Source organism: Aethalodelphis obliquidens, unplaced genomic scaffold (assembly GCF_003676395.1).
Source record: "Aethalodelphis obliquidens isolate GAN/ISIS:26980383/991018 unplaced genomic scaffold, ASM367639v1 scaffold11, whole genome shotgun sequence".
NCBI classification, from domain to species: Eukaryota; Metazoa; Chordata; class Mammalia; order Artiodactyla; family Delphinidae; genus Aethalodelphis; species Aethalodelphis obliquidens.
This window is the reverse complement of record NW_020837955.1, coordinates 13360670-13386260: the sequence shown is the minus strand read 5'-3', so window position 1 is coordinate 13386260 and position 25591 is coordinate 13360670. Positions and strand designations below refer to the sequence as shown.

General features: G+C 39.0%; 1 protein-coding gene and 1 long non-coding RNA gene across 9 annotated transcripts in view; one reads left to right on the top strand and one right to left on the bottom strand.

Annotated features, from left to right (window-relative positions):
* Positions 1–1528: 1528 nt before the first annotated feature.
* On the bottom strand, positions 1529–8275 carry LOC113623226 (uncharacterized). Its single transcript, XR_003433831.1, has 3 exons — positions 8199–8275; positions 4419–4583; positions 1529–4067 (listed from the first exon to the last, which is right to left on the bottom strand). It is a non-coding gene; the product is annotated as an uncharacterized LOC113623226 (long non-coding RNA).
* Positions 8276–8313: 38 nt separating this feature from the next.
* Positions 8314–25591, top strand: part of NOC3L (NOC3 like DNA replication regulator) — a 45583-nt gene continuing 28305 nt past the window's right edge. For all 8 annotated transcript variants that reach the window (XR_003433829.1, XR_003433830.1, XM_027112093.1 and 5 more), the window contains exons 1-10: positions 8314–8485; positions 9480–9687; positions 11134–11266; positions 12019–12176; positions 12760–12813; positions 15002–15132; positions 18077–18238; positions 18994–19087; positions 21277–21452; positions 21859–21987. Coding sequence is in view for 6 of the 8 variants with exons in the window: in XM_027112093.1 (XP_026967894.1) it covers positions 8477–8485; positions 9480–9687; positions 11134–11266; positions 12019–12176; positions 12760–12813; positions 15002–15132; positions 18077–18238; positions 18994–19087; positions 21277–21452; positions 21859–21987 (1254 nt within the window). In the remaining 2 variants the exon portion in view is untranslated. The remainder of the gene's footprint in view (positions 8486–9479; positions 9688–11133; positions 11267–12018; positions 12177–12759; positions 12814–15001; positions 15133–18076; positions 18239–18993; positions 19088–21276; positions 21453–21858; positions 21988–25591) is intronic.

Below are 25591 nucleotides of genomic sequence, written 5' to 3'. Positions count from 1 at the left end.
GACCCAGCAATCCCACTACTGGGCATATACCCAGAGAAAACCATAATTCAAAAAGACACATGCACCCCAATGTTCATTGCAGCACTATTTACAATAGCCAGGTCATGGAAGCAGCCTAAATGCCCATCAACAGATGAATGGATAAAGAAGATGTGGCATATATATACAATGGAATATTACTCAGCCATAAAAAGGAACAAAATTGGGTCATTTGTAGAGACGTGGTGGGTCTAGAGACTGTCATAAAGAGTGAAGTAAGTCAGGAAGAGAAAAACAAATATTGTATATTAATGCACATATGTGGAACCTAGAAAACTGGTACAGATGAACTGGTTTGCAGGTCAGAAATAGAGACACATATGTAGAGAACAAATGTATGGACACCAACAGGGGATAGTGGCAGGGGGGGTGGGTGGTGGTGTGATGAATTGGGAGATTGGGATTGACATATATACACTAACATGTATAAAATAGATAACTAATAAGAACCTGCTGTATAAAAAATAAATAAAATAAAATTTAAAAATTCAAAAGAAAAACACAAAAGAATAGGTTGAACTAATATTATGCAGTGCCATCCTGAGATTCAAAATCTAGATGCATGTGTCCTACATTTAAAGCGTCTTTAGGGGCCAGTAAGGCTGATGGATATCAGACAACAGGAAGTAGTGGGGCCTGTGCGGGAACCGAAACTGAATAATGAGTGTACGCCCTACCTAAAGGCATTAAAAAATCAGTGAAAAATATCACACAAACATACACAATTTTAACCAAACAAAACTATTCCTCTGGCAGAGTCTAGCCCATGAGCCTCTAGTTTGTGCCCCTGTGACTGCTCTAAATTCTAGAGAAAAGAGCTGACCATGTCAAAGAAATAAGTAACAGAAAACATCCAGAAGAGCTACAGTAATCAAAATCTACAACAAGCAAATGGGGTATATAAATTTATACCTAGAATTCATCTTAATCTATCAGTTAAATTTAATCCAAAAAACAGTAAATATTAATTGATTATTTGTAGATACAAAGTAATGACCTAAGTGTCTGGGGTTAAAAGATGGAATATGTTACTACTTCTGTACTTTGGTATTTAGTTCTCAGTTCGGGTCCCACAAGGTTTTATGAATGGGCAGTTACACAGGTTACAGGTTACAAAATAACCTTTATTGTCTGCTCAGTAGAAAAATCAGTCCCTCATCCTGTCCATGATTTAAATCTCACCTACATGTCCATTCAGCTTTAAACCTATCATAGTCATGTAATGTCCTGTATCCTAAAATTGTCTCTTGTCTATCTATATAAAAATTCTGATTTCTTTAGTCTTTGGTGATAGTAACTTGTGTTTGAATTCAAGTGCCTACTCAGGTCCCAGTAAAGATGCTCAATAAATGTTCACTGAACCCAAAACTAATGTTTTTGAAATATGTCCACAAATATTTTGATATTTTCTCTTCAAAAAAGTGAACTCTGGGAATTCCCTGGCAGTCCAGTGGTTAGAAATCCACGCTTTCACTGCTGAGGGCATAGGTTCAATCCCTGGTCGGGGAACTAAGATCCCACAAGACACACAGCGCAGCCAAAAAAAAAAGAAAAAAGTGAACTCTAACTCCCCTATCATTAGGAGTGGTCTGAATTAAGTGACTCACTTTTAATAAACTGAACAGTGGAAGTGATGACTTCCAAGACTAGATCTTAAAAAGGCAGAGTTTTCTTCTTGCTCTCTCTTGGATAATTTGCTCTGGGGGAAGCCAGTTGCTGTGTCATGAAGACATTCAAGCAGCCCTATGGTAGTGAGAAACCGAAGCTTGCTGCCAACAGCCGGTAAGGAACTGATGCTTCTTGCCAAGAGCCATATGAGTGAGCCATCTTAGAAGTTAATCCTTGAGCCTCAGTAAAGTCTTCATACGACTGCAGCCTTGACCAACAGCTAGATTGCAACTTCCAGAACCAGAACCGTCCTGATAAACCACTCCTAAACTCCAGACCCACAGACACTATGTGAAATAATAAATGTTTATTATTGTTTTAAGTTGTTAACTTCTAGGGTAATTTGTTAAGCAGAAATAGATAACTCATACGCCTACTGAAATTATCATCATGTTATGACATACACACGTCTTATGTCTAAAACCTAGCTGTTTTGGAGCCTCTTTCACTTACCTTCTTCCCCTCCGCCACTTCCCATTTTTGCCACCTCCAGAAGCCACCCATTCCCCTTTTTCTGAATATTAAAAAGTCCTAAATAGAATATTAAAAAGTCATTTTGCTCCTAATGGGCCCAAGAGAGGGATTGCTCAGGGTCAGATCTTTATCTTCTTTCTAATGTGACAGATGTTGGAGGAGATATTTTGGATCATCCAGACCTCTCATCAATCTATTCATAAATATCCACTTAGTTCAGTTATGTATCCATTTATTTACCCGAGAGGATTTTAATTATAATCAGCAGTGTCAGCTTGGAAAATGAAGGAAAGCAATCAGAAGCATAAATGCCACCTAAACAGGTCTTTGGAGTGTATGTGGATATGCCCATAAGTGGAAGTATTTTCAGACTTGTGACCAGGGGAAGGACTTGACCTTTGGTGATAGATGGAGTAGAAAATATTACAATAGGCAGGGGTAGCATTGTGAGAGGTGTGAAAATGATATACAGGATACCTTAGATGTTAGTTTCATTCTATAGTCTCTTCCCTGCTCAGTATACTTCCCAGCAGCTTTAGCACAGAGGCTGAGACAATGTGTCCTTGTTTTACAGAATATTGTTTTACAGAGAGCTCCTAGCAGAGTCTGGTACAGAGAGGAGAGGGAGCAACTATTGCTGCCAAAGGGAGTATCAGAAACTGGACATGACTTTGTGCATGGAAACTACTTCCCCTTCCCCACAGATTTTTGAAAGCAATGAATAAATAAAGAGTGGCTCTGAACAGCCAATGCAAGTAAAGAAAGAGGAAATGTCAGGTCTTAGAAGTTTATCAACAAAAGTCTTAAATAAAAAAGAACACATATCACAGTCCTAGGAAAATCCCTCTTTAATTGTTTCCTCATCTATATTATTGCAGATTAGAGAAAAAAAGCTTAAGGCATTTGACCTCTTTTGCTGAAAACCACTCCCACTGGTGGGACTGGCATCTTATTACACTTCTCACCTGATACAACAATGACTTGACTACACTATAGTATCTAATCCTCAGATTTATTAACTTTAAAATGGAGCCAATATTTATCTCATAAGATTATTGAGGATAAAGTAAGATAATTATATTTAGGGAAATATAAAAAGTGCTTCATAAGTGATAATTGTCTTAGGTTGGGGGTCCCCGAATCTGACCCTGAGTCAAGGTGTTATGAGTTGAATTGTGTGCCCCATAAAAGATATTAAAATTCGCATCCCTGGTACCTATAAATGTGACCTTATTTGGAAATAGGGTCTTTGCACATGTAATTAAAGTTGTGATATGGTCATCAGAGTGGGTTCTTGATCCAATATAACCAGTGTTCTTATATGAGGGGAAGACGGCCACGTGAAGACACAGAGACACAGGGAGAATGCTATGTAAAGATGGAGGCAGAGACTGGAGTGACGCATTTACAAACCAAAGAATGCCATGGGTCGTCAGCCATCACCAGAAGCTAGGAGAGATGCATGGAAGAGACTTTTCCTCAGAGCCCTGAAGAGGAACCAATCGCACCAACACCTTTACTGTATTTCCAACTTCTGGCCTCCAGAACTGTGAGAGAATAAACTTCTGTTGTTTTAAGCCACACAATTTATGGTACTTTGTTACAGCAGCTCCAGGAAACTAATACACAAGGATTTGAGAGTATGTGGTTTATCTTGAAGGAGAGACCTGGAACCACTGATAGCAGAGTGGGGAAGTGAGACTGGGGAGAGAAGGCCAGTAACAGAGTGGGCTGATGGGTAAGTTACCTCTGCAGGTGGGGCTCAGCCCTTCTGTAGACTCCTGGAGACAATGTGGAAGATGCCTCCGAGTTGTCCTGCTTCTCAGGAGTGAGGACATTGGTATACTTATTAGTATAAATGTTGGTATATTAGTGTTCTATGGCCGCTGTAACAAATCACAAATTTGGTGGCTGAAAACAACAGAAACTTATTCTCTCACAGGTCTAGGCGTCAGAAGTCCGAAATCAGTATCCCTGGAATCATGCAGTCAGCAGGGTCACCCTCCCTCTAGAGGCTCTAGGGGAGAACCTGCTCCTTGCCTCTTCCCCCTTCTGATGGCTGCTGGCACTCCTTGACTTGTTGCTACATCACTACACTCTCTGCCTCTGTGGCAACGTCTCCTCCTCTTCTGTGTGAAATCTCTCTCTGCCTAGCCCGTAAGAATACATGTGATTGCATTTAGGGCCCACCTGGACACTCAAGAATCATCTCCCCATCCCAAGATCCTTAATCATACCTTTGGCTCTACAACATAAAATTCAACAGTTTCAGGGCCTGATGTCTTCAGAGGACATTTTCCAGCCTGCCACAGGTGGTATATGTATATATCCTTCAGCTTCCATTTGTCATTGGTTGAAGGCTGCTCTCAGGGGTGAAAATTCCTCAGCACTTCTGTCCTGTCCTGCAGGGGTTGAGAAAAACTCAGGTGAAAAGTTGCAAGCCCTTGCAGAGGACTTCTTTCCGGCATGTATGGAGGAAGTGCTGAGAGGATGTCAATGGGATGACAACAACAACATCTGCTACGTTATTATTTTTTGTTATTATTTAGGTTTTTGGTTAATTTTAAATTGAATAATTAATCATTAGTTCTAATTATGGTTATCAGCTATTTTAGCCTATTTTCTGATGACACACAATATAAATTATTTGCACTATCTGAACTTAGAAAATATTATCCCACCTACCTGAACTTTGTCATTTCTACAAGGGTCCACTTAAATATACATTGCTCTGTCCTTTCCTCCAAAGCAGCTTTCTTTTATTGTTTTTCTTTTTTTAGCACCTGTGCAATCTCTTATTAATCTCTATTTGGTCATGCATAATTATCTTTCTCAACTATATATATATATTCCTCAACTATATTTTAGCATTGACGAAGGTAGAGGAATGACATGTATATTTTCAAATTCTTGATGCTGGGATTTTGGAGACTTATAATTATAATCTGGTACCTTTAGTAATTTTTCATAAGGAAATACGAAGCATCTACTTTGAACATATTACATGCTTTTAGTTTCTTCAAGGTCCCTTCTTATAATATATACATTATCTTGTGGGACAGGAAACTCTGAAGCCTTATTGTACTTTGCCCACTTAGTGACAGTTTTCAAACCAGTTTGTTTATAGAAAACAGAACTGTAATATGGTGAATGGCCGAGAAATTCCTGGCTTATTTCTAAAGATCTCTGGAATATCAGGATTCTGGCTGTGGGTAAATGAATGAAATAGGCAACGTTGGAAGAGGTACAAGTGAAAAATATAGTATCATTTTGAACATGGTGATCTGAAGTTCCATAGTTATCTTCTGGAGATGTCCAGGAGGTAGGTGGTTACATGACTGAAGCTTGAGGGAGAGATATGGACCGGATGAAAGATTTAGGAATCTCTTTGCATTAGGTAGATGGATGAGATCACACCAGAAGAGCAAGTAGAACATAAAGAGAAGTAGAAAAGTGGGCCTGGTACTTCCCTGGTGGTGCAGTGGTAAAGAATCCTCCTGCCAATGCAGGGGACATGGGTTCGAGCCCTAGTCCGGGAAGATCCCACATGCCATGGAGCAACTAAGCCCGTGCACCACAACTACTGAGCCTGCACTCTAGAGACCATGAGCCACAACTACTGAGCCCGTGAGCCACAACTACTGAAGCCCACACACCTAGAGCCCGTACTCCGCAATAAGAGAAGCCACCGCAATGAGAAGCCCGCGCACCGCAACGAAGAGTAGCCCCCGCTCGCTGCGGCTAGAGAAAGCCCGCGCGCAGCAACGAAGTTCCAACGCAGCCAAAAATAAATAAATTAAAAAAAAAACTTAATAATTGTGTCTGAGATAAAAAAAAAAGTGGGCCAACAGTGGAACCCTGAGAGTCATCTACATTGAAGAGGCAGGAGGAAGAAAGAATGGAAGTAGGAGAACCTGGGGAAGAGGCTGTTAAGGGAGCCAAGGGAGTCAAAATTCTAATGTGAGAAAGGAAAAATGCAGCAGAGAGATCTAATAAAGTTAAAAAAAGAAAAAAAAATGATGTAATTCTGTGCACACTTAAAAAAAATTCACAACAACTTGGAGGTTCTTGGTGATCTTAATGAGAGCAGTTTCAGTGGAATGTTATGGGCAGAGTTTCAAAAGGGCTCACAGGAAACTCTGGGTATGATACTTGTGAAGCTACTTGGGGGTAGTCCAGTGACCCCCTCTTAGCTCAAGTGTCCAGGAAAGCTATGGAAGATCCAAGAGGATCTAGAGCCCAAACTGAGCTTAGCAGTGATTTGAGTGAATGGGAAATGACACAAAGCTGGGGACGACATAACTGAGAAACCAGAAGATTACATTAGTAGGAATCATGTAAACTTCCATTTGTTAAGTTTGCATTTAAATAACAGATTGCTCAAAATCAAGGTGGGAGAGATTTAGCTTGGCAACAACTGTTTAAAAATGATCCAAAGATTTTTGGTTGATTATAAACTTAAAACGGGCCAAGAGTATAACTTAATTCTTAAAAAGGCTAGTACAGGCTTGGGCTGTGATAACAGAGAAGAGGAAGTGGAGATAAAACTAGTTTTTGCGGTTTTTGTTTTTTTCTAAGTAAAGACAAACAGGGAAGGAGGAAAATAAAAAAGAAATTAAAAGGAGATGGAGTCATTAGGAAAAAAATTAAGGACGGAAGAGATTTCAGTATATTTATTGGCCAAGGGTAAAGATCCATTAGGGAGAGAAAGAATACAGGAGAAAAGGGATAATTAGCGATACATGGAGTCCGATGAAGCTGGGAGAAGTTGGTTTTGAATGGAAATGGGGATGCCTCACCCTTGGAGAGACTGGATGGAAGGCTGAAAGGATGGGAGTGACCACAGATAAGCTGTTATGTTTGGGAAGGAATTCAGCCACTTGGGAAGAGTACAGGATAATGTTCTCAGTTTGCTTGATGAAGTAATATTCCAGTGGGATAGGTTCTGCTGTTTCTGAGAGTGTGTGTAAAGAAGACAGAGCAATGGGGAAATTGGGGAAGTTGGAAGGGAGGGTAAGAAGAGTTCTGGATAGAATGGGATTCTTGATCTTTGAAGGGGGATCCAGAAATTGGCAAGTTTCCTCTCAGTCTCTATAAGATCAACACCCACTAGGGAGGTCAGATTCTTTGGAGCCTCTGCTGGCTTTTCCCCTCTGGCTCAGGACTGCTAGGCCAGACTCTGTCAGGGATGTGCTCAGAATCACAGACTTAAAAAAAAAAAAAATCTTAAGTGGAATTTTAAAATTTATTCATGAAAAGAAGTCTTTGAGAGACAATCATTTTGAAAAACATACTCTTATTCTTGCAATGTCTAAATCGTCCTGTTAAAACTCATGACTGGCGGAATTACTAAGCAGACAGTATAATTTACAGAAAAGTAATAGTTGTAAGATACTGAAATGCAGATGAATCTCACTGGTATAACTCTTAATCAGACAGTGGTTAAAATTAAGGCAAAAAGTGTTTCAAAATAAAACATTAAGAATCATGGACTTTTCAATATCCTGGTTGTTATATCATAGCTTTGCAAGATGTTACCTTTGGGAGGAACTGGCTAAAGGATATACGGGATCTCTATTATATTTTATAACTGCATGGAAATTTACAATTGTCTCAAAATAAAAAATTTAATTAAGAAAAAAAAGAATCATAGACTTTCTCACTCGAAAGGTCATGAGAAATCATTAGCCGTTCCACAAACGCGCCCAGAGAGCTTGTCGAAGGCCAGGCGAGGGGCGGGTACTACACGAAAGGAATAAGCTCTTCTCTGTCCTCACGACTTTACGGGAGGAAAGCTGACTACAAAACTCAGCATCTATAAAAGAAAGATGAGACGAGCTACATCCTACAACAAGCTAAACATGAGGAGACGTACAAAATGAAGACAGGGATTGAAAAAAACAAGTCCTTTCGTTCTGAGGGGAGAAGCCCGATTTCCTTAAGAATTTCAAAGAAACAGAGCAAGAGTCAAAGATTCAAAGACCCTGTGAGGTGAACCCCACCCTAGGACCATTCACCTTTGGCGATTCCCGGTTCCGTGTGTGCTCACGCGCGCGCACGCCGCGCCGCCGCCGACCCAGGGACGCGAGAACGTTACCGCGAAAGGGCGCGTGCCCGCTCCTGTCTACGGAAGTCCCGCCCCCATTTCCGGCGGCGGAGGGTGGGAAGTGGCTAGGAGCCCCTTCCGGCTAGAGCAGTGACGCTGGTTTCGCACGTGTGTTTCTTCTTCGGAATTCCCGGATTACCCCTGCCCCTGGTGAATTGGTCGGGCCTGGGTTCCCCTGCAGATTAAAGGATGAAGGCGGTAAGTGTCCTTAGAAGCCCGGTCCCCGCGGCTTATGGCCCCTTTGGCTCACAGAGTCGCTCCCTGGTGCAGCCTTTCGGCGGTTCTCGCCCTTGTATGGGGGGCTGTGGCCTAGATTAGGGAGTCCCTCCTGGCTCTAAGTGCTGTCAGCGTCCCCGCCCTTAGACCTGGCTCCTTTTTCATCGCCCGGTGTGCGCGCTTGGCTTCAAGGGACCGCAGTGAGACTAGCACGGAGTCTTGAGTTCATACATAGGATGTCAGATTTGAAGGGTTCTACAAGACCATCTTCTGAACCCGTTATTTCACAGATGAGAAGCAGGGTCCTGCCTTCAATGAGCTTATGAGTTGTGGGACCTGAAATAAGTCCGTTTTTTTCTCCCTAAAGGGTAGGAGATAAAAAAGCGAGTAATTTCTGAGTGAGAGGTCACCAGCAAGAGAGTTGTAATCCACATACCCGAATTCAGTTTTGCTTTCCTTAGTTTAAGGGTCTTTGACAAATCACATAAACTCTTTAAGCCGTAGCTTCCCCAGTAATATGAGGATAACAGCTGTCGCTACTTGACTAGGCTGTTGGAGGTAATATGTTAGAGCACTTTGTAAACAAGTAAAGCGATATGTAAACGTCAGTTATTGTGAAATACAGCCAGCATTTTGCTCTTATTATGCCAAACTACAGGCGTTAAGCTAGCCTTGAATAACCGTTTACCACTAGCTTAGTGGTTCTTCACCTTTTTTGGAGTCTTAGACTCCTTTGAGCATCTGTGGATTCTGGTCACAGGAAGACCCTCCTGTTGAATAACTGATGATCTAGTGCCATTCTGTAGGATTAATGCCATAGTGTGGTTTTAGCTTTTATATCCAAGACCCATGGCTGTGAGACATTAAAATTGTGGAATTGGTCTAATGAAATTTTATAATCAATTCTCTTTAACCTGATTTTAAAAATAATTTAAATTTCTGGATATGCAGTGCTTCTTCTGTTGTTGTTTTCTAGAGAAGAAATAAAAAACAGGTCCCAAGCTTTCGGAAGTTGCTAAAAACTAGTAAAGTCAAACTTGAAAACAAGCTAAAAAACAAACAATTTAAACAACAAAGCACTCTCAAGAAGTACCGAAAAGAACAGAGGAAACTAAGACAAGCTGTAAAAGATGCTGTGTCTAAGAAACCTATTCCATTGGAGGACCCAAAGGAAAAACGACCAGGTAATTGTGAAAACATTCATGTGTTCCAGTTTCCATTGATTTGTTTTAAAATGTTCTTCATGGAATAACTTCGCTTTCTAGTAATCACTCTTCTTGTTCTCAGGTCTTCCTACGAGTAGGTAAGGATCGTAGTCCTATATGCTTTATCACAATTAGTATGAGAAAACATTTCAGTACAATATTCACAGTGAGAAAGAGCTAGACTCGCCTTTCAGTTTGTCTAGAAAGCAGATCTGAAGATACAATACATACTTGGGAAAAACAGACTCAGAGTAGCAAATGTAAATAATTGTTGGGCATGCCAGTGCTGCCACTTTTCCGTTCACTGGCAGTTAGCTAAGGTAAGAACATTGCTTTTCTCTGGTGCATTCTTCACAGTATTGCTAAGTTTCACTTAGTTTTCTAAACTTCTGGCTTTCTTTTCACTTGGAAACTTGGAGTGAAATTAAGCTGTAATTGTCAGGGTTATTCTTTTGTAAACCTGTTCAAAAATTCCCAAGTACTCAAAAAACAGGTAAGGAATATGACCATTTTGAGTCAGACCAGTTTTTCTACAGGGTTACTCATACTTTCAGGGAATTCATATTTGGCTATATCTGACTATTCATTCTTCCCATGCCCATCTCATTCTCTTATCCTGACCTATTTAGTTTGATCCCTTGGCAACACGTTATTGTGATGTATAAAAGGTCATGGGACTGGAAGTCAGGAAACTTGAACTTTTCTCTTAATTTTGTTGCTTACTAGCAGTGTGGCCTTAGTCCGTCACTTAATCTCCAGGTACTTCATCTATTTAAAAAACAAAAATGCATTGGTTGAGTTAGATGTTTTTAAAGATCTATGTAAATTTCAGAAGAATTTAAAAAGCATGATGTGTTAGTAATTACATTTTAAAAATAGAAGCAAAAGATTTCTTCATTCTTATATGTTGAGCATCTAAATGATGTCTCTCAGGCAGTTGGATATAAGAGTATAATGTTCAAGTGAAAGATCTGGGTTAGAGAGAATAGTTTTTGGAATTATCAACATGTAGATGGTAATCAAAGCCTTAGGCTTGGGTAAAATCACCATGGAGACTGTGTAGCATGAAAATAAGAGAACCTAGAACAGAATTTTAAGGAACCCAGCATTTAAGAACTGGGTGATCTCAAATGCTCTGAAGGACATTGCAGAATGTGTGGACACACTTATTTTTTGGTTGTTACAGTGACCTAAGAATGCTCCTGGCATTTAGATTTCAGGGGTCAGAGATGCTGGCATTTTGCCTAGCCCAGGACACCCAAGTACAACAAAGAATTGTCCTGCCCAGCGTATCAGTAGTGCTCCCGTTTAGAAACACTGGGCTAAGGTGTTAGTAAAGCACATGCTTTTCCTATCATAGACACAAAAATGCAGCGTTCTACATTTCTAATACTTGTTTCTGATTTCTTGTTGTTGTTGGAACAGGTAAAAGGATTGAGAGGGAAGAGGAAGAAGAGGAGGAAGCCCTTCCTTTAGATATGATGGATGAAGATGACTTACAGTTAATGAAGGATTTAGGGCAAAGAGCATCTTTTCTAACGAGAGATCTTTCTTCTAGGTAATACTTCATTTAGATTATAGTCATTCACATCCTTTCAGTGCTAAAAACTTGGTTCTGAATTTTACTTAGGTGGTTAGTGCAAGATGCTGCTCATCTGTGAACACAGTGTTTACAAAGAGTAAACCCTATTCAGTCTATTTCCTAAATAAGGTTAGTTCATAAATAAAACAAGCTGATTTTATTTAGTGTATATCTTTATTTCTTTTGAGTTTGAATAGTGAAGTGGAGTGAATGGGTGAAGTATGCTGTTCTTTGTTTGAGGCAGAGCAGTCCTGAGTTCTTTATGGCCATGTTACACATGCCTCAGTCCTTGTTACCCTATTAGGTACATATTATTCCCTTTTACAGAGAGGAAACTAATGCTTTCCCATTGTCACAAGTAGTGGATCTGAAATTTAAACTTAGATACTTCTAAGTCAAAAGTCCATGCTATGTTGTGACAGTTTTGGGGAAAGTAAAATAGCATGATGTCACCCTTGGCTCTGTGGAATATTCTTCAAAGAAAAATCTGCTGTAACTTTCACCTTGTTTTGCCTCTAAAGGGAAAACTAAGTGTAGCCATAGTTTGGGTCTTTATGGTTGGCCATACAATTCATTTATTCATTTACTGTACAAATGCCTGGTCTAGATGCTAATATCTATATGCCTATTAAAGGTTTGGTTAGTGGTTTATTTTTCTGTGCTTTTAAAATGATAGGCCTCTAGGTTCTTTTTTAAATATATTAAAACTAAATTTTTTTTTCTTGTAGTGAGCCTGTTCACGCCAGGAAGCGGAAGCATGAGCATGTTATAGATAAATATGAAAAAATACCAAGAACTCTGCAAACTGCACCAGAGAAGGAACTGATTCACTTACTTCCTATTAAAGATAAAAGTGGTATAATCCCACAGACGAGAGAGAAACCAGGTGATCAGCCCATGTATTAGTTAAAATTTTAGTTCCTTACTAATAATCACGTTCAAAATTTTTTCATTCAATATTTATTTTAACTTTTACCCATATTTACAAAAGGGGATAGCTACAGTTAGTCATAGAGCAAACTTGATGATTTTGGCTGGAAATACAGATGGTTATCTCAGGTGCCCATTGTACTATGAGTACAGCTGAAGCCACAAGGTTAAGGTGATTCTTTTCAGAGTATTTCATTCTGTTGTTTCTAAAATTAGAGCATATTAGTCATCCTTTTTTAGCCTTTTTTTCCTTACATGTATTTTTTGTGAAATAAAACGCACACAAAAGTCTAGAAATCAAAGATGTGAAGGTAGGTGGTTTATCACCAAAAGCATACCCATAAAACTACCATCTGGGCAAGAAGGAAGTACTGCCAGCACCCAGAAACTTCCCTATACTCCCCTAAATCACTAATTGCTCCCTCCTGACAAAAGTAACTATTTTCCTGAGTTTTATGGTAATCACTTCCCTGGTTTTCCTTGTGGTTTTACCACTTATGTATATTATCACACTTTTAATATGCATATTTTCCATATAGTTATTGACAGTAACCAAGATGAAGAGGATCAAGAAGAGATGGAACCTGAAGAAGGTAATGGGATGCATCTTTCTAGTTACTAAATTGTTAATTGAGAATTACATTTTTTTACTTAATAGTGAATTAATTTTACATAAAATCTGGAATGTGCATTTTGGAGTACTGGTCATTTCAAGCTCATTTCGAACATTTTCCCACATTTTGAAAGTCTTACTTTGTGTAACTTGAGTCTTTTTAAAAAAAAAAAAAAAATTATTTTTTATTTAATTTTGGCTGTGTTGGGTCTTTGTTGCTGCACACGGGTTTTCTCTAGTTGTGGCGAGTGGGGGCTACTCTTTGTTGTGGTGCGTGGGCTTCTCATTACAGTGGCTTCTCATTGTGGAGTATGGGCTCTAGGCGCACAGGCTTCAGTAGTTGTGGCATGTGGGCTCAGTAGTTGTGGCTCATGGGCTCTAGAGTGCAGACTCAGTAGCTGTGGTGCACGGCCTTAGTTGCTCCGCAGCATGTGGGATCTTCCCAGACCAGGGCTCGAACACGTGTCCCCTGCATTGGCAGGTGGATTCTCAACCACTGCACCACCAGGGAAGCCCTGTAATTTGATTTTTTGTTGCTTTTATTATGGAAAATTTTATTCAGTTATGTTTGTGATGTCTAGGTATGCATGAAGAATCTTATAAATTGTTACTGTTTTGAATTCTTTTTAATTGTAAAGAAGGACCTACCTACAAATAACTGTTCACTTTTTAGCTTAAATTGTAAAAACGATTCTGTGGTACAAAATTATTTTGGTTCTTTCTTAGACCAATTATACTTTATGTATGTCTGCTTTACATAACTAAATGTGGGTTCTAAGAGCTAGAACAGTTCTAATCAAAGTTAAACTGAAAGAACGTATTTTATTTATTTTTTAAAATAAATTTATTTATTTAATTTATATATTTTTGGCTGCATTGGGTCTTCATTGCTGCATGTGGGCTTTCTCTAGTTGCGGCGAGCGGGGGCTACTCTTCATTGCGGTGCACCGGCTTCTCACTGCGGTGGTGTCTCTTGTTGCGGAGCACGGGCTCTAGGCATGCGGGCTTCAGTAGTTGTGGCTCTCAGGCTCTAGAGCACAGGCTCAGTAGTTGTGGCACACAGACTTAGTTGCTCCGCAGCATGTGGGATCTTCCTGGACCAGGCCTCGAACCCATGTTCTTTGCATTGGCAGGCAGATTCTTAACCACTGCACCACCAGGGAAGCCCTGAACGTATTTTATTGTTTGAAACTATATTGGTTTGGAATTTGTGATAGAACAAGCTGGTTAAATTTTACTTTCTCTTAGCAAACCATATTAGTGTAAATGAGATTACAGGACAACTGTTAACTGTTTTTAGGCATCCTTCATCAGCTCATTACAGATTATGCTTGTGTGTTTATTAAATCTAATTCCCTGTGAATTTCTTAAGGTGGATGTATTTTGTGTAGCTCAAAGGACTATAGAGTTGAAAACAAAGGAGCATGTACTTTTAAAAAAACTAAATGAGATTGCTCTTTCCCTTAATTAGTATGAATTATTGTGGGTTTATTAGCACAGTAGTTAAAAATGTGAACTCTTAAGTCAGACTGCCTGGGTTTGAATCCCATTTCTGCCAGGGATATGAGCTTAGGCAAGTTACTTTCTCTTTGCCTCAGTGTCTCTACAGAATTGGGTTAATGATAGTACTTGCCTCATGTGATTGTTGAGAGGGTGATATGTAGTAATCTTGGCCCATGGCAAGTGCTTGATAAAAGTTAGCTATCATGATTATTTGTTTTTTATAAATTTATTTATTTTATTTATTATTTTTGGCTGTGTTGGGTCTTCATTGCTGTGCACGGGCTTTCTCTAGTTGCATGGAGCGGGACCTACTCTTCGTTGTGGTGCATGGGCTTATTGTGGTGGCTTGTCTTGTTGCGGAGCACAGGCTCTAGGCACGCGGGCTCAGTAGTTGCATCACGTGGGCTCAGTAGTTGTGGCTCGTGGGCTCTAGAGCACAGGCTCAGTAGTTGTGGTGCATGGACTTATTGCTCTGCAGCACGTGGGATCTTCCCAGATCAGGGCTCGAACCCGTGTCCCCGGCATTGGCAGGCGGGTTCTTAACCGCAGCACCACCAGGGAAGTCCCGATTATTTGTTACTACAAGAAAATTATTTTATTAATTAAGGTTCTTGGATACTTGTAAATAAAGACATGTTTAAGAGGGGAAACGTAATCTGTTTCAGAGATCATTGAAGAACCCATTAAAGAGCTGACATTAGAAGAACATTTAATTGAGAGGAAGAAGAAACTACAGGAGAAGAAAATGCGTATCGCAGCCTTGGCATCTGCCATATTATCAGATCCAGAAAGTAATGTAAGTATAATTAATTTCCTTAGGCTCTTCATATTATATGGTGTATCAGTCTAATCTTTTAATATTCTTTTGTTAGCTATATGCACACACAGAAAGGAAGAGCATTAACAAAATGTAGTAACTGAGTTAGAATAATAGTACACAGGACCTTAGCCTAATCCAAATCTGTAGTCTTAGAAAAGTTACTTAAACATTCTGAGTCTTACTTTCTTCATCTCTAAATGAAGATATTGGACTTAATGTTGTAACTCTAAAAGTGGTTAAGTGTAAAAATTAACAGTGCTAGGGAGGAGGAACCAACTTGCAAGTTGCTTGACTGATCTGCAGAGTTATTAAGGAAGGTGGTACACAAAAGCCAGTGAGATTAGTTCAGGAATAATTGTAAGTGGAAAAATTTTTTTCTTTAAATTTATTTACTTATTTATTTTTGGCTGCATTGGGTCTTCGTTGCTGTGCGTGGGCTTTCTCTAGCTGCAGCAAGTGGGGACTACTCTTCATTGCGGTGTGCAGGCTTCTCATTACGGTGGCTTCTCTTGTGGAGCACGGGCTCTACACGCGCGGGCTTCAGTAGTTGTGGTACGTGGGCTCAGTAGCTCCGTGGCACGTGGGATCTTCCCAGACCAGGGCTTGAACCCGTGTCCCCTGCATTGGCAGGTGGATTCATAACCACTGCGCCACCAGGGAAGTCCAGAAAAAGTCTATCTGTTTTAAATAAAGTAGACTGAAGAGTTATAATGAATTATCAGTGAGCCATGGGCATGGGGGTAAAGGTGGTGATAGTTATAACATGTGGGCTCAAGAAACCTGAGGTTCAGTCTTGGCTCTTTTTTTTTGGCGGTACGCGGGCCTCTCACTGTTGTGGCCTCTCCTGTTGTGGAGCACAGGCTCTGGACCTGCAGGCTCAGCAGCCATGGCTCACAGGCCTAGCTGCTCCGCGGCATGTGGGATCTTCCCAGACTGGGGCACGAACCTGTGTCCCCTGCATCGGCAGGCAGACTCTCAACCACTGCGCCACCAGGGAAGCCCCTTGGCTCTTTTAAGTACTATCTGTTAGACTTTGGGAAGGTCGTTTTACCCAAGCTCATTTTCTTCATCTCTAAAAAGAGGATGGTACTTTTTTGTTTTTTGGCTGTGCTACGTAGCATGTGGGATCTTAGTTCCCCAACCAGGGATCGAACCTGTGCCCCTGCAGTGCAAGTGTGGAGTCTTAACCACTGGACTGCCAGGGAAATCCAGATGGTACCTATTTTAAAACTGTTGTGAGGATTAAATGATAAAATATACATGAAGTCATTTAAGGGGTACTATTCTTTTTAGCTTGGTGTCCCCAGCATCCTACTGTGATGAGTATTTGTTTATTGAATGATAAAATAGATTATTTACATTTATAGAAAAAAAATTCATATGGGTATGCTTTGCTGTAGTACTTGTCCTTTTCTAATAAAGTGAGGGGAAAGGTCTGGAGCAGAATTGGGGAGGGGAATTTGGAATATTTCTCACCAGTATGATCTCATATAATCAGTATAAAGCCATAGAGACAAGAGCTATTGATCTCATTTTACAGTTGAAAAATTAAGGCTTACAAATTCAAGTTGTTTCATATTTTAATAGCTACTAGATTGGAACCCAGGTCTTCTAACTCTGGATCCTCATGCTCATTTCATACAAGTTAGGGTTGCAAATAGGTGGTGGCGTATTTGTCCTCTCACCACTATATGGCAAACATTTTTGACCAACCAGCGTATTCTGAAGATAGCAGAGCACTCCAGCAGGCAATGGTAGTTCATCCAGTCAAGCACATTTGTTGAAATCAGCTTTTCACTTCTTCATCACATAATACAAATGATCTTTCTATGATCTTGTTGAAACTAAATGTGGATACATTATATTTAATTCCTGATTAGTTCATGTATAGGTGAATAATATACTTGATTGATGTATGTAACATTTTAATATATTTCAAAAAGTGTTTTTAGGGAAATATAGGACACACATGTTTTAGGAAAACCCAGTGCCATTTGCAGCAACATGGATGGACCTAGAGATTATCAGACTAAGTGAAGTAAGTCAGACAGAGAAAGACAAATATATGATATCACTTATGTGTGGAATCTAAAAAAATGATACAAATGACCTTATTTTAAAAATAGAAGTAGACTCAGTCATAGAAAACAAACTTACGGTTACCAAAGGGGAAAGGGGCAGGGGAGAGATAAATTAGGAATTTGGAATTAACAGGTATAGATTACGGTATATAAAGTAGATAAACAACAAGGACCTGTATAGCACAGGGAACTGTGTCAGTATCTTGTAATAACCTATAATGAAAAAGAATCTGAAAAAGAATATATGTTTTTATATATATATAAAACTGAATCACTTTGCTGTACACTTGAAACATTGTAAATCAACTATACTTCAATTAAAAAAAGTAGCATCGGGCTTCCCTGGTGGCGCAGTGGTTGAGAGTCCGCCTGCCGATGCAGGGGGCGCGGGTTTGTGCCCTGGTCCAGGAGGATCCCACATGCCACGGAGCGGCTAGGCCTGTGAGCCATGGCCGCTGAGCCTGCGCGTCCGGAGCCTCCACAACGGGAGAGGCCACAACAGTGAGAGGCCTGCGTATAGCAAAAAAAAAAAAAAAAAAAAGTAGCATCATAAATAGAAAACGTAATAAAAAAAGAATTTCTAAAAAATAAATAGATTAATAAATTTATACTTTTTAAATTATATTTTTTCTAACTGCTTATTTAACAAAAATATGATGAACTTATAGCTTTAGTGATATATCTTTTGTAAATGTGAGCAGTGTCTGTAGTTGTGTGTGGCTGTACTAGACTGTGAGCCATTGTGTGAATTCCACTTATTGTGCCAGATGTGAGGCTGTTGTCTTTTGTTTATAATTGTCTTGCCATTTCTCTAGCCATATAAGGTATTTCTTTAACAGATTAAAAAATTGAAAGAATTACGTTCCATGCTGATGGAACAGGATCCTGACGTGGCTGTTACTGTTCGAAAGCTGGTGATAGTTTCTCTGATGGAGTTATTTAAAGACATTACTCCTTCTTATAAAATACGACCCCTAACAGAGGCAGAAAAATCTACCAAGGTAATGCTGGATATAATTTTTTTTTAACATCTTTATTGGAGTATAATTGCTTTACAATGTTGTGTTAGTTTCTGCTGTATAACAGAATGAATCAGCTATATGCATACATATATCCCTATATCTCCTCCCTTTTGTGTCTTCCTCCCACCCTCCCTATCCCACCCCTCTAGGTGGTCACAAAGCACTGAGCTGACCTCCCTGTACTATGCAGCTGCTTCCCACTACCTATCTATTTTACATTTGGTAGTGTGTATATGTCAATGCTACTCTCTCACTTCATCCCAGCTTACCCTTCCCCCTCCCTGTGTCCTCAAGTCCATTCTCTACATGTGCGTCTTTATTCCTGTCCTGCCCCTAGGTTCATCAGAACCTTTTTTTTTTAGATTCCATATATTTGTGTTAGCATACGGTATTTGTTTTTCTCTTTCTGATTTACTTCACTCTGTATGACAGACTCTGGGTCCATCCACCTCACTACAAATAACTCAATTTCGTTTCTTTTTATGGCTGAATAATATTCCATTGTATATATGTGCCACATCTTTATCCATTCATCTGTTGATGGACACTTAGGTTGCTTCCATGTCCTGGCTATTGTAAATAGTAATGCTGGATATAATTACTACACAAAATAAGCTGAAAATTTTGCATAGCTAGAGATGGGAGAAATAGTGGGGACACTCATATTTTGTGGTAATTTAAAAATGGATTTCAGTATTTTGATTTAAGGAAATAATCTTTTTTGGTCTTTTTAGATCCGCAAAGAAACCCAGAAGTTAAGAGAATTTGAAGAAGGCCTGGTTAGCCAATATAAATTTTACTTGGAAAATCTGGAGCAAATAGTTAAAGGTATATTAAAAATATCTTAAAAGTATGTAACACACTTAGCTTTGATCAGGAATGTGAATTCTATATTCTGTCCTGTGTGTTTAGAGTCATGTAGCATATGGTCAGGAGCAGAGTCTATAGAGTCAGACTTCCTGGGTTCAAATTCTGGTTCACCACCTATGTGGTGGGCAAAGGACTTAATCTCTCTGTGCCTCAGTTTTTCCTGTCTATAAAATGGGAATAAGGATAGTACTTTACCTCATAGGATTGTTGTGAGTGGTGAATTAATTTATAGATATAAAGTAGAATTATAGTGCCTATACTAGGCACTGTGCTTTATCAGCTATCAGTATTAGTATTATTGTTGCTGCAGTTCTTTACCTAGTAAGTAGTTGTATGTTTCTTGAATTCATGAATGGCTGGAATTTATTCTGCTGGTTTTTTTTGAGGGTTTTTTTCCTACATCTTTATTGGAGTATAATTGCTTTACAGTGTTGTGTTAGTTTCTGCTATATAATAAAGTGAATCATCTTTATGCATACGTATACCCCCATATCCCCTCCCTCTTGTGTCTCCCTCCCACCCTCCTTAATCCCACCCCTCTAGATGGTTGCAAAGGACTGAGCTGATCTCCCTGTGCCATGCAGCTGCTTCCCACTAGCTATCTATTTTGCATTTGGTAGATGAACTTAAGGGCAGGACAGGAATAAAGACACAGACATAGACAGTGGACTTGAGGACAAGGGGAGGGGGAAGGGTAGGCTGGGACAAAGCAAGAGAGTTTAGCACTGACACATATATTCTACTGGTTTTTATTTGAAGGGGGTAGTCAGGGGAGAAAGATAATGTGAACTGGTTGTAGTGAGTGCCTTGAAAATGGGCTTAACATTATCGGGATGATAAACTCTTCTGTCAAACCCTGTTCTCTTTCTCTTCGTTCAGAAGAGGAAGGACATGGGAGGCATTCAGGCATGAATGGGGAAGAGATTTCATTGCCAAGGCGAGGTGCTTTCACCTGACTCACTTGGGCTCCTTTACTCAGTGCTGGGTCTAAGGATCACCCAGCTGCTAGCTCAGCTGCAGCAGAGCTACTTAATCTGTCGGCCCAGTAATGACATGGAGGTGGGATGGGTGGCATGGGCATTGCTTCTGTGCTCTGGCATCCCGACTGGAACCTACATACTAGTATTTATTTATTTACCTACTTGATCTACCTGTCTGTCTATTAGAATGTCTTCAAGATTCATCCTTGCTGTAGCATGTGTCAATATTATCTTCCCTTTTTAAGGCTGAATAATATCCCATTGTATGTGTACACTACATTTTGTGTATCCATTCACCCATCCATTATGAAGTCTTGTCAGTTTTAAGTAAATAGAAGGTATCATTCTTACTTACGGTGAATACAGTCTGAGGAAAAATCACATATATGAGAAGCAAGTTTAAAACAGGCACTAGGGAATTCCCTGGCTGTCCAGTGGTTAGGACTCCATGCTTCCACTGCAGGGGACATGGGTTCTATCCCTGGTTGGGGAACTAAGATCCCGCATGCTGCGTGGCACAGCCAAAAAAACCAAAATAAATAATAAAATAAAATAAAATGAAGCCAAGGCACTGTCTTCTATATTGTCTTTCACATCTCTGGTTGTGTATGATGTAGGAGGAGGTCTTGAACCTACTCTAGAAAAAAAATCAGCGTATTTTCATATCCTCACATTCAAGATACTGTGTTACAGTAACAGAATATGTATGTAGAAGTTTCTAGAAAAGAGGTACTGTGAATCATTAATTATTTTGAAGGAGAAATTAAACTTTTTAGACCTCCTGGGTAAAGATACCACAGTGAGCATCAGCAAGAAACCAGGGGAAATGATGCTTATGGAAAGCCAAGATTCTTGTAATTGTGGTTAGTCAGAGGGTGGATGATGGCAGGCAGATTTTAATGGTAACATCTGTACTTGTGTCTAAGTGTAGACAAGGATGATGGTAGGCAAATTTAACGGTAACATCTGTACTTGTGTCTAAGTGTAGAGAAGGATCATGGTAGGCAAATTTAATGGTAACATCTGTACTTGTGTCTGAGTGTAGCCAGCTCATACTTAAGAAGTCACATGGTATGTTGATTTTTCATATTACTGCTTATTACTGTAAAACAAACTAATTGAAATTTTAGCCAATGAATAAAGTAACTACAGTTATCTCTTGATTAGACTGGAAGCAAAGGAAGCTGAAGAAAAGTAACGTGGTTTCCTTAAAGGCCTACAAGGGACTGGCAGAGGTGGCTGTGAAGAGCCTGTGTGAGCTGCTGGTGGCCCTGCCTCATTTCAACTTTCACAACAACATCATTGTACTGATTGTCCCTCTCATGAATGACATGTCAAAATTGGTGGGTTGCTTTTGTTGCTGTTGTCCTTAACAGAAAATCATAGATGATGCGATTATTTTTTTTCCTCCCAAAATTCTTTTGGCGCTATTATTTTTCGCTAAAATTGGGTCCTTTGTTAAATACTGTCTCTTCAAGAAAATTGTTTGAATGTAAGCTCGGTGAAGTGGTTCTGAATAGGAGGTGGTTTTGCCCTCCTCTTCAGGCTGTGTCTGCACACATTTTGATTGTCATGACTATGGTGATGGAGGATTGTTGCTGCTGGCTTCTGGTGGATAAAGGTCAGGGAGGCTTCTAAGCATCCTCCAATGCACAGGACAGGGCCCCACAACAACGGATTATCTGGCCCCAAATGTCAGTACTGCTGAGGCTGAGAAACACTGGTTTAGTGTAACATTTTATTTTTCAGGTATCTGAAATGTGTTGTGAAGCAGTAAAGAAACTCTTTAAACAAGATAAATTAGGCCAAGCATCACTCGGTGTAATTAAAGTGATTTCTGGTTTTGTGAAAGGCAGAAATTATGAAGTTAGGCCAGAGGTAAGCCTTTTTTTTCTCACTTTATATTGTGTTTGCTTTTAAATTACGAAGTTAATTTTCAGTTGTTATGAGGAATTTATTTTTTATAGATGTGTAAAGTATAAAGTGAAAGTGCTCCCCAGAAGTAACCAGTCATAACAGTTCGGCGTGTATCCTTCTAGATGTTTTTGTATGCAGATAGAGACATACTTTGTATTTTAAAATTAAAAAAATGGGTTTATACTTTGGAAACTATTCTGGAGCTGTTTTCATTTAATGTATTGTGGACTAATGTATAGGGCTATCTATCCCATTCTTTTTAACAAGTTTGCTGTAGTATTCCATTATGTGAATAATATATAGTCCCTACTTGATGGATGGCTGAGTTGTTTCTAGATTTTTGCTGTTACAGTCAGCATGGAAAAGAATGTTTGGGCCACATTGTTTTTTCACACTTGTGTGAGTATTCTGTGAGTTAAATTTCTAAAGTGTGGATACTGGATCCAACAGTATACACATTTAAATATTTGAGAGCTAATGCCAAATTGTCCTCCAAAAACATTTGATCACTTGTGTTCCCGCTAGTGATAGGAGTGTCATTTCCCCACAACCTACCCAGTGTTGAATATTTTTACTCTTTAATCTTTGTTAGTCTGATAGGTAAAAAATTACATAAATTAATGTATATTATTTTGTTTACACATTTTTATTAGTGAGGTTTTACTTCCTTTCATACATTTATTAGTCATTTGAATTTTTTGCCTGTTTGTATTGTTTGCCAGTTTTTTTCCTCAGGTATTTGACTTTCTTAAAGACATGTAATAATTTTTAAAATGTGCATATATTTGAATAAATATGAGCCATGTACTGGGCACTGTTCTAGGTCCTGGGGATAAAGTAGTGAACAAAAGAAACAAAAGCTCTGTGTGTTTGTTGAGCTTAAGTTACATAGTAAGGATATTAAGTCTCTGTTATATAAGTTGCAAATATTTATTTGTTGCTCTGTCCTTTAATTTTGTGTTGTCTTTTTGCTTTATAGAAATTTTGCATTTTAATTACTTATTTTACAGAATTGATTTTTTTATATTCAAGAATATCAAGTATCTTGCCATTTTCTTTTATGTTCTTAAGTGAAGTTTTATAGTTTTCTTCATTTGGGTCTTAGATATTTTCATTAATTTTTAGTCATATAGTTTTGATTGTTAAGCTGATTTTTTTTTTTTTTTACTGTTTTATTTCCTAATTTTGAAGTCTTCTTCCTTTGCCGTCAAATTCTTTTCATCCCTTATAGCTGATAACTTTAGTTGAACTGCTAACATTACAAATATTGGGCTTAAGTATTATTCAGAATTTTAGAGTAATCAGGGAATAAGGCTTGAACATGAAATTGGCCATAGGGAAACACTTTCATTTTAATGATGCTAGAATATAAACTGCTTTCTTTACTTTCTTGGTATTTATTTATTTGCTTGGTATATATATATACTTGGTATAGTAATGTGATTTTTTTAAGGTGTACAATGTGATGATTTAATCTATGTATACACTGTGAAATGATTACTGCAATCAAGTTAATTAACACATCCATCACCTCTCATAGTTACCTTTTTTGTGTGGTGAGAATACTTAAGATCTACTCTCTTAGCAAATTTCAGGTCTATGATACAGTATTATTACCCAGAACTTATTCACCTTATAACTGAAAGTTTGTATCCTTTGACCAGGATTTCCTCATTTCCTCCATTCCCTGGCAAGCACCGCTCTACTCTCTGGTTCTGTGGGTGTGACTTTTTGAGATCATACAGTATTGATCTTTCTGTGTCTGGCTCATTTCACTTAGCATGATGTCCTGCAGGTTCATCCATGTTATCAGAGATGACAGGACCCTCTTTTTAAGGCTGAATAACATTCCGTTGTATGTATATCCCACATTTGCTTTATTCCGGCGGGCACGTAGATTGGTTCCATATCTTGGCTTTTGTGAACAGTGCTGCAGTGAACATGGGTGTGCAGATATCTCTTTGAGATACTGATTTCATTTCCTTTGGATATATACCCAGAAGGGGGATTGCTGGACCATATGATAATTGTATCTTTAATTTTTTGAGGAGCCTCCATACTGTTCCATAATGGCTGTGTCAATTTACATTCCCACCAAGAGTGTACAAGGGTTCCCTTTTCTTCACAGCCTCACTAACACTTGTTATTTCTTGTCTTTTTTATAATAGCCATTCTGACAGGTGTGAGGTGGCATCTCACTGTGGTTATGGTTTGCATGTCCATGATGATTAGTGCTGTTGAGCATCTTTTCATTTACCTGTTGGTCATTTGTTGTTTGTCTTCTTTGGAAAAAATGTGTTTTTAGATCCCTTGTTCTTTTTCAAATCAGGTTGTTTTTTGCTGTGAGTTGTTTGAGTTCTTTAGTATTTTGGATATTACCCCTTATCACATACATGATTTCAGATATTTTCTGCCATTCCATAGGTTGCCTTTGCATCTTGTCGATGGTTTCCTTTGCGTATGGAAGGTTTTTAGTTTACTGTAGTCTCACTTGTTTGTTTTTGCTTTTGGTGTCATATCTAGAAAATTAATGCTCAGACCAATGTCAAGGAGCTTTGTCTCTATGTTTTCTCTTCTAGGAGTTTTATGGTGTCAGGTCTTACATTTAAGTCTTTAATCCATTTTGAATTAATGTTTGTGACTGGTAAGATAAGGGTCCAGTTTCATTCTTCTGTATGTGGATATCCAATTTTCCTAACACCATTTATTGAAGAGACTATTCTTTCCCTATTGTGTATTCTTGATTCCCTTACCAAAGATTAATTGACCATGTGCCGCATTCTTTGATTTGGAGTTATTTTTCATTTGTGGGTGATATTTTATGAGCACATAGGATACCTACAAAATACTCACATCTTTCTGAGACCTAGAGTGACTTCAGGTTCAGTGTTTATGCTTTTAGTTCTTCCTTGTTTTCATTACATGCTTTAAATGAAGTTCTCAGCTTTCTTCCAAATGTACATATTGGAACCTCAGAAGAATACAAACCTGTAGTTCTTTTTTTCTCCAAGAATGCTGCTGTGACTGCAGGTCAGTAGAGTGGTTTCTTCCCCAGAAAACATAGGATTTTAAACCCCTTTTGTCTTTGTGTTTGGATGGTTGCTGTAGCACACAGTACATCAGTTTCTAAATTAGTTTCTGAACTTTTTTGAATGGCTTAAGGCAATAGTACATGTGGTCCCTGGACCAGCATCAGCTGGATTAGAAATACAAATTCTGGGGCCCCGCTGCAGACCCGCTGAATCAGAAGCTCTGGGGATGGGGTCTAGCTTTTTGTGCTTTAACAAGCCCTCCAGGTGATTGTGATGTTTGCTAAAGTTGGAGACCCACTGGCCTGAAGAAAAGTAAGTTGTCTTAATAACACTAGTCTTCATTTTTTTTTGTTGGGAAAAAAAGATTAGAACTGTTAACTGCAAAACTGAATCTGGTTTGGGAATTTAAAGCTGGTTTAGAAATGTCTAATAAATATCGTCTTCTCCCATACTGGTCCAAACCTTTTCCTGACCTGTCTACTCTTTGTAATCCTATCTACCAGTGCCAGGTAGTGTTCTCTCTTCCTTGTTCT